Source organism: Gavialis gangeticus, unplaced genomic scaffold, assembly GCF_001723915.1.
Source record: "Gavialis gangeticus isolate Ggan-Ray unplaced genomic scaffold, GavGan_comp1, whole genome shotgun sequence".
In the NCBI taxonomy this organism is placed as follows: Eukaryota; Metazoa; Chordata; order Crocodylia; family Gavialidae; genus Gavialis; species Gavialis gangeticus.
In genome coordinates, this window is record NW_017729012.1 from 957,050 (window position 1) to 966,490 (window position 9,441).

Consider the following 9,441-nt stretch of genomic DNA (forward strand, 5'->3'; position numbering starts at 1 on the left):
TTTTTTTTTTTTTTTTTTTACTTGCAGCTATATGGCAGCAAATCAAGCAGTATAATAGACTAATTAACAGGAACACTAATGGGCGCAGTCCAATTCCTGACTTTACCAATGTCTGAGACACGTGATTGCGTGCACTTTGGATTTACATCATTGCTTGTTTTGCAGAGAATCAGGCAGCTGGGAAATTTTAAGTTTATATACAAGACTACTTTTTAAATCTAAGTGGGCCTTTGATAAGTGAAAGAAAAGAAAGTCACAGATACTGGAGCTGGAAAGGTAGTTTGTGGGGGTGGCAAAAGCTTTTCTCAACAAGTTAAATATTAAACCCATAAGCACTGAAGATCTACAAATCAGTAAGGGACAGAGTTGGGGCATACACCTAAAGTAAACTGCTTTACTATAATGTAATAGCAACTATCCTACTTAATGGTGTAGGACACTTGCAAAATTGCTCATAATTTAAATGATGAAAATCCTGCCTTTTCATGTGATTTTGCACATGCAAACTCAGTCCGGTATTTGTCACGAGAGTGGGTATAGGAACACAATGGTAGATGCTAACACCCTCTTCCCTCCTGAAATAAAAATTCAGAGTACAGACCTGTGCAGCAGTTGGTGAAGATAATTCTCGCATTTTAAGGAGTTCCCATAGCAAATTTATTAACGGGAAGGTTCAGTGAATTGACACTAAACACAATGTTTAGAAATTCACAGTGGAGAAATGTTGCCTGCTCTACATCCACTTAGATGCAATTGCTGCCTTTAACGCCAGCAATACAGATGTCAACTATTGTTACCTAAGTAGCTTTGTCGTAACGGTGAGATATTAAGAAGGGTGAAGAACACATACTGAAAGTAGGCAAGTCACGGTAACATTTTGTTCTGTCATGCTGTACAGTCTTAGTTAGTAACTGGGGAGAACCGAAGTCACGTGACAAAATGTTAGTAACCAGAATATTTTCTGGGCTTTGGTGAGGAAAAACAGCCGTTTTGCACAGAAAACAAACTGAAGTTCTGATGTGGCCTCCAGTCTACCCGAGGCTGATTGGGGTTGATGGCTGCACGGTAGGTCGCCGCAGCTGCGGGAGAGACCCGGCACTGGTGAACGTGAGGAAAGAAGGGATGGTTTGTCCTTCTCGCCCAAAACGGCAGCTTTTCTCCATTCATTCAGATGCATGCAAGTGAAGCAAGCATACTCAAAGCAAGCTGAAGAACAACTTTACCTGGCTGGTACTATCTTCAGTTACGAATGAGAGAAACTGTCATATCACTAACAGATGGAAGAATATTAGGAATGAGGGTTTATTGAACTTCAAATGGTTATGATCATTAAATTGATATAGGACCTTTGGGAATTTTGGCTACTTTTGCCCACACTTGATCAGAGCAAGGAGGGCTCTCGTCGAGTACATCATCTATCTTTTTGGATCTGGACAACAGTTACAAGAACATTTGCTTAGCCTTTCACTATTTTGATGATCTCTGAAAAAGGACCTTTGCCCTGCGTGTTTAAAGGGTCATTAAACTTGAAAGCTAGTAGATAACGTAAGTTAGAGTGAATCGGGACACCATGTACCATGGTGGCAGGTTGCCCTGCCATGTGGTGAAGTACTGAAGCCACAGTCTTCATTTACAGTTTTCTTTCCCATGCCTGAGAAATCCCTAACGAAGGGGAAATTGCAATACCAACCATAACCCGTCATGCACTTCACAAACCAAATTAATCTCGGGCATTGTTGGGATCTGAATATTTTTAAATACATTGTTTTTCAATATTATTTAAGTCGGCTCAAGTGCTTTCTCTTGCAAATTCCCAGGTGGCATTCAGGCACATATTTACATGAAATTTGAGAGAGATTCTACTGATTGCCTACTGGCAACCCTTTAGGCTACTAAGCCCAACTGCATTGGCTGGGGGAACCCGCCATATGGCAAATTGGGAGTTTGGCTCCACTGATGTGGAGAAGTCTGTGTTTTCCCAGTTGGAAGCACGTAAGGAGAATTTGTATTATAGGCTTTACAGTAACTGCAAGCCAAACTTCAGATTTCTAGACATAGCTGGTTTTAAAACAGAAAGGCCGCATTACATTGCAGCTGAGATGCTCCTGGTGCTCTCGCTCATCTTTAGTATGAACTGCCGGGATCGTTTAGTTTATATTTAGCAGCATCACTGACTCTGGATGGGAAGTGGTGAACTGTTTATCAGGACCATCCCCCTGCAGGACTCTCTCCCTGGACAGCAAGAGTTGGGCAGTGGGGATAAACATATCTAATTTTCATTTACCTCTCCTCTCTTACAATGGCATCATCAAACACCTGAGAGAGACGCTTCAGCTGCTGAATTCCTGTGGAAACCAATTCCAACTCGCACTCAAACTCTCTGAAAGAGATATTCAATGGTAAGAGTCAAATGGGACGCACCTCTTAGGTTATCTGAATCCAGCCCCTTGCCACCGCAGCTGTATCTTTCTAGTTATGTATCCTAGTCCTCTGTCCTGCTAAATCTTAGGACTCTAGGAAAAAGCATGGCCCCCACCCAACCTTAGCCAGAATTCCCTCTTAACTCTTTCTACAGGATGTCGTGTAGGGATGGTGCGCCACAAAGGCTTACAGATCACAAAGAGGATCCACCCTTACAAAAGGGGAGGCGGGGGGAAGCATCTTTGCTAACCTAGGGAGGAGGGTTTTCAACTAGGTTCAGCATGGGGTGGAGACAAAAAATCCAAAGGTAAGTAAAATGCAAGATGATCCAGGTCAGTGTTGCTCAACCAGGATACCATGGCACCCTGGGGTGCTTTGATATCCTTTCCAAGGGTGATGTGGGGTGCCACGCAATGTTAGCTTTGTTAGGTGCAATAAATCCAGAGATTTCAAATAGGAATCTGCAGTTAAAAACATTCGGACCTGTTGTGGCCATTTTTTTGCAATGGAATACTTGCTCTGTTATTTCTCTTTAGTCAAAAATGGGTGGGATTCTCCACGTGGTGCCTTGAATCTATTGGGGGATGGGCAGGCACAGTTCCTTGAACCTAAAAAGGTTGAGAACCACTGACCTGGATAAAGGCCTGAGAAGAAGAAATACTGTGAATCTTAATCGAGTTGCAAGAGGGAAAAGTAGTGGGCCATTCAGCTGCTTATCCAGCTCAGCTACTGGGGAATAAGCAGGAAGAACTGGAAGTCCCAGTATGCACACACAATCATCTCATTGGGATCACTAAAATTTAGTAGGATAGTTCAGGTGACTGGAATACTGTCATGGATGGATAAAACTTGTTCAAGAAGGACAGCAGGGCCTGATGCGATTTATCTTAGTTCTCAAGGAACCAGCTGAGTTAATAACAGAGTAACTGGCTATTAGTTTTGAGAAGACATGGAGCTCAGGTGAGGTCTCAAAAGACTGGAAAGGGACAAATAGATTGACCTTTTTAAAACAGGGATCACAGAGGGCAGGGGAATTACAGACTGAGTCTAACTTCAATATCCAGGAAGATAGTGGAGAGTAGGAAGGAATCTATTTAATACTTTTTAAGAATTGAAGCACCAAGGTGAAGAGGAACAGCCAATGTGGATTCGTTAAGAAGGAGTCATGCAAATCTCATGTGGCCTTAGTAAGGCCAGTGAGACTGGCCAGTTTCTCTCTACCTTATGAGACACTGCACTCCGCTCATTTTTCTTTCCTGCCCACTTAAATTTAACTTTTTGAGGTGGGGGGCTGTCTTTTCATTCTGCTTTTACACAGAGCCTAGACGGTAGGAGCCAACCCCAGGTATTATAGTAATATGCAAAAAAAACCATCCCCCAAACCCCCAGCGAAATGCCAAAGAAAATACGTAAGTCTAAATGATGTCAGAGATGGCACCAGTGCAAACTCTGGGTTCAAGCTGCGTATCTGGTATAATCACATGATATGTACTTTATATCGCCCCATCAAAGAAAAACGGACTTTTCCCTCCCCATCCTTGTGCGAAATGAAGTTGCTGTAACTTAGTTTTATGCCACAATCAGTGTATCTGAAAGCTGGGGCAACAACTTTGTTACCTTCCTAGCCATGTAAAATACTGCCTTGTTTCAGGGAAGTAGGGTGGTAGCAAGCTACTCAAATTGCAACAAAAAGTAGTAGGAATTACAAACAAGGGTGGCTTGCCTCTTGCCCGTGGCAGGTGGAGGTGATGAATATGGGCTCTTCAACGCTGCTGCTCTCCTAGATCTGCGGAGAGGGAGAGCATCTTTGCCCAGCCAGTTAGAGACGCTTCGCCATTCTTTTACCTGGAAGCTTCTTGCAGACCCAGATGAGAGGGAGGCTCTCTTGCTGGATCGGGGGGTACTTCTGGGGCCAGATGCTGGGGCGGCAGTTCTGGAAAACCCGTTCTTACGCCGAGGAGTTTGAGGGGGTGTGCTTCTTTTCTTGGCAGAACTTGCAGGGGCTCTGGCTGGAGAAGTCACTAGAGGTTGCTTGGGGTTCTGGCAAGACTTCTGGATTTTCTGAAATGCAGGCACATGAGGATTATCAAATAGCCATATATTTTATACATGAACTAGAGACATGGTCTGAAATTAATTGAAAGAAATTCAAGAAGGACAAGTAGAGTCCTGAAGTTCAGAGGGAACAACTGCACGCATAACTATGGGCAGGCGAATGGTTGGCTAGGTTGCAGAACTGCAGAATCTGACCTGGGGTGTCTACTCTGTTGCAAAGAAAGCCAGTAGCATGCTGGGTTGTACTAACAGAAGTGTCACCTGCAAATCAAGGGAAGTGATTCTTTTACTTTGGTCAGTGCTGGTGAGGCCTCAGCCAGAGTAATGTGTCCAGTTATGGGCAACTCGCTTCAGAAAAGAGGCAGGGACAAATCGGAAAGAGTCCAGCAGAGAGAAAGTGAGAAAAAAAAATAGATATTTAGGAAATATGCTTTACAAAGAAAGTTTGGAGGAAATGGGATTAGTTTGTCTGGAGAAGCAAAAAACTGAGGTGGGATTTGATAATAGTGTTAAAGTACCTTAAGAGTGGTTATAAAGTCGATTGTGATAGATTATTTTCTCTCACCATAGGGACAGGATGAGGAGTAATGGTCTCAAATTACACTCAGGAAAATTTCAGTTATATTTTAGGAAGAAATTTTGTACTTTGAAGGTGGTTAAGCATGGGACAGATCTGTGGAATTTCCATCCTTGGAAATCTTTACGAGCAAGGGGTTGGACTAGACGCAGGGGTGGGCAAAATGCGGCCCGCCAAGTCAATCTATCCAGCCCGTGGGACCCCTAAAAAAAAATTAGAAAATTAATATTAACCTGCCCTGGGCTGCCTGTCATGCGGCCCTCGATGGCTTGCCAAAACTCAGTAATTTTATTTTGGGCCGTCTGCCCAAAATAATTGCCCGCCCCTGGACTAGGGGAACACCTGGGGTCTAGAGGAACATCCAGCTATACTTTTTTTATAATTTACTATTTTAAAAGCTACCTCTGTGTAATATGATATATGAGAGAAAAAGTGTTTCTATGTTTATTGCAAAAGAAAGATGTTTTGTTGAAGTATTTCTAAACAGGACTTCTTGCATTTTCCCCTCTGCGTCATTTTCCATTTTTGCTATGGCAAAAAGAACATTTACCATTGATAAGACAGTCGTATTTTCAGTTACAAAGCCCTTTGTGCTCTTTGGTGGCGGCACACTATGTGCAGTGTTGAAACAACAGGCCAACAGGTGAGGCCTTCCCTCCCATCCATATTCTGTTGCAAGGGTAGGTACCTGTGACACTGTCCCAAAGGCGTTTCTTGCTGTTCTGGTAATAGCCCGGAAGGTTTGTGGCTTCTCTTTTGCTTCCAGACTTTCCCAAGTGGGATTCTCATGGAGGTTTAGCTCCACCTGCTTTAAGGGCATTCGTTTTCTCAAAGACATGCGGATGGTATTGAGAGAGCTTGAAGAAGGCCTCTTCTTAAATTTGTCCGGCACCGGGCTTTCGTTCTCATCGATGTCGGCCAGTAACTGGTGTTTTCTCCAGCCCGCTGATACCCCGACGCTTTGGAACATGGATGCCATCTCTCCCCAGGCCTTGGACCACGCTCAAGTCTAAGGACATCAAAGAAAGGTATTAAACAATGAACTGAGACGAAGCAATCCAAATGAAAAAGGATACACCAGCGGCATAGCCTGTTCAACAAGTCCTGGATCTGAACGAAAAACGCTTTCCCCAGACCCTGTCCGTAAGCCCAAGGCCAATTATGAGACTTGGTAGGTTTCCACCAAATGTCTTATTTCTAAAGCGACCCATGTTTTATGAGCAGATGAAGGGATGTGAAAATACGAACTTTCCTAGACAACCTCTGTAGCAGAGGTGCACCAATATATTGGTTGCATATTGGATCGGCACCATTAAAAAGGAAAATTGACATAATTGGCCATCAATAATTGCTTTTTTTTTTTTTTTTTGGCCAGCGTAGCTGTAACATCACCAATAAATGCTGCATGCACGTACGCAGCTGCAGCACATGTGGCCAGGAATGCAGCCGGCCAAAAAAATCTTTATCGGTGCACCTCTGCGCTGTAGGGCTGCGATTGGGTTTATGCTAAAGGAGGAAAGAGGTTCATTCTCCAACAGCAAACATAGTGCTTAATTGCTAGTCAAACAATATTTTATGCTTTTATTTTTGTTGCTAGTGTATGACATTTTGCCAGGATAACACTGCTTTTATGCTCTCACCTGCTGTCTCTATTTTGCATTGCTGGCTACAGAGGTTGACCCAGTTGTAATTCTAAGTATTGTTACAAGAAGCAAAGATACGAATGCCCTATCTGAGGCACTGTGCAAGGTCCTCTGTTTGGTTCCTCGTACCAAGGTGGATTTAAATTTTGGGCTTGGTGAATCACGTATGGGTATATCACTTCCATATACTCTTAGTACAACTTCTACGACCTCACTTTGAGCTAATTGACCCTTTTAAGGGAATGTTCACCCTTCATTCCCATCCATTTTTCTGGATTTTGGTGACTAGTAGATTGGGTCTCCTTTGCGGCATAGTCAGCAGACAACCTACTCTCAATTTCCGTGTAAGGGAATACTTTAAGTTAGTAGCTCTTGCTAATAAACAAGCCCCCCATGGTGAATCGCTGAACTGTACAAACTCAGAAGCAAGCTGCTTTAAAAATGATATAAAAGAAAAGGCAAGGTAAATTGCATTCAGATATGCTTTAGTGATTGAAGATAAGAGCAAACTATGTTTCTCAACACTCCACTGCATATTAATAAATGTACCACAGTGTATAAGCATAATGAAGCTTTAAAATGGGCACTCTACTGAGATGTGCTGCATGCTCTGAAAGGGTTTTGTGGATGGCTTCCCTCCATGCCCAGTCTCAGCAACCACCCATCCATCTAGCGAACGCCCACGGTCAGCTTCTGCAAGGGCTTACACAGGACAGTAATATCAAAAGCACATAATAAACTGATGACTTCCTTAAATATAATTTTGCATATAGGTGTGAGGACGAACTGCAATATGCACAGCAGTTTCACTAATTTCAGGAATGTGCAAGAAGCAACACTGGTTTGGCAATATCGTTTATGGGGCCATTTAGCGCATCGTTTACTGGCATTTATTGTAGGTGGAGGGTAGGTTAGGCAAGCTTTGGGACACCAAATGTCCTTCTTCAGGTCTGGGAGAGAAGCAAGGTAAATACCATTTAGGAAAAATTGCTTTTGTTTAACCCTATTGCGTGAATAAAAAGGATCACTTTAGAACAGCAAGTAGTAAACCTGTGGAGGAAGAAGGTATCAGAAGTAGTTACAGACCAAGAAAAGACAAGTTGCTATATAGTTAACCCCCGTTTTGTAAGAGAAAGAGTTCACAAAGGAAGAGGATACACAGAAAGGTTAAGAGGGGGAGCAGTAAGTTTTAATGAGCTGTCACTGTCTTTGGTAAATGCATGGGCTTTGGTGACCAGTGAGGTTACCCATTTTTGTTCCCAAGCCCTTCTTAAAGGTTATCTAGTCAAACCTCTGCCAAGCCGTGCTGGTGCGGGTATGGGCAGGTGTGCATGCCCTCCACAAAACTATCTCAAGACCTTACTTCAACAAGTCTTTACTGAAGAATGGCCGGAGATCAATGTGTGCATACGTGCAGTACGATGCGAATGCCGGTGACCTACAAATCACAGACACTCTCCCTTGACTGTTATAGCTCTCAAAAGGGAGGGGGGAGTCGCGCGCCAATGGCTGCATTTGCACAACAGCTCCCCGACAGCATGTTTAGGTCTATCTGGCTGCTGCTACTCGGCCACTAAGGCCCAGGCGTCCTTACGAATGCACCCTGCAAGTTGCTCAGCCCTGACCTCTCGGCTGAGAATGGCAGCCTGCTCGCTTGGGGGCTGCATCCTTGTCACGCTCATGCTGTTGCTAGGGTTGCCAACCCTCCAGGATTGCCCCGGATTCTCCAGGAATTAGATATAAATCTCCAGGAGACTGCTGAGAGTCACCCAGGAGATAAAGGAAGAGGCCAGAGGAGAGCCACGCGCATGATCAGAGGGCAAGAGAACAGGCCTTATGAAGAGAGGCTGAGAGCCATGGGACGCTTCAGCCTGGAAAAGCACAGGCTCAGGGGGGATCTGGTGGCAGTGTATAAGTACATCAGGGTGCGCCTCAGGATCTGGGGTAACACCAGAGCGCCCGGAGGGATGTCGAGGTCCAATGGTCACAAACTCCTACAAGACTGTTTTAGGCTGAACATAAGGAAAAAACTTCTTTACTGTCTGAGCCCCGAGGCCTGGACTAGGCTCCCTCCGGAGGTGGTGTGAGCACCTCCTCTGGACTCTTTTAAGAAACATATGGATGCTTTGGGATCCTTTGACCCCAGCTGATGTCCTGCCCCTTGGGTGGGGGGCTGGACCCCATGATCTTACAAAGTCCCTTCCAGCCTATAAAATGCTAGGCCATTCATTAACATAAATATTAAATGTTGATCCGATGTATACAGTAGTGCGGTGGGGTTTTTGAAATGTCACAGCTGTGCGCCCTTGGCTTCCCAACCTAAAGCCTGCGCCCTGTGCTCTGCGACACATCGAGGCAAGCCTGCGGGCACATTCGCGTCGCGGGCAAGCTGGCCTTCTGGAAATGGATTCAAGCAGCGGGCATCCCACCTCCCTTGGGGGTTTTCTTTAGTAACCAGCAGCAGAAAGCAACGCCTTTTGGGTTTTTTTTGGTTTTCTTTAGTAACCATTAGCAGAAAGCAACGCCTTTTTTGGGGGGGGGAGGGGTGTTAGGAAGCATCAGCCGAAAGCAATGCCTTTTTTCGCTGGGACCTCCTGGCCGCCCTGCCTCCACAGCCCCGCATCTTTTCGGTTTACAGTTGCTCTCCGAGCAGGCCCCGAAGGTGCAGGTCTGCAGGAGCGGGCCGGAGCCGCGGAGCCCCCGCGCCGCGCAGCCCCACGGGCCGGAGCTCCCCGCGCCCGGCGC

At 45.0% G+C, this 9,441-nt stretch overlaps 1 protein-coding gene across 2 annotated transcripts in view; it reads right to left on the reverse strand.

Annotated features, from left to right (window-relative positions):
* The window catches only part of FAM64A (family with sequence similarity 64 member A), an 8,008-nt gene extending 1,925 nt beyond the window's left edge, over positions 1-6,083 (reverse strand). The window contains exons 1-4 of one of the 2 annotated variants that reach the window (XM_019511018.1): positions 5,742-6,083; positions 4,138-4,482; positions 2,285-2,376; positions 1,224-1,270 (exon numbers count right to left, since the gene is read on the reverse strand). In XM_019511018.1, the coding sequence (XP_019366563.1) occupies positions 1,240-1,270; positions 2,285-2,376; positions 4,138-4,482; positions 5,742-6,032 (759 nt within the window). In that variant the 5' untranslated portion in view covers positions 6,033-6,083 and the 3' untranslated portion in view covers positions 1,224-1,239. Of the gene's footprint in view, positions 1-1,223; positions 1,271-2,284; positions 2,377-4,137; positions 4,483-5,741 lie in introns of those variants that run through there. The other variant, XM_019511017.1, reaches the window with a different exon arrangement.
* Positions 6,084-9,441: the final 3,358 nt, after the last annotated feature.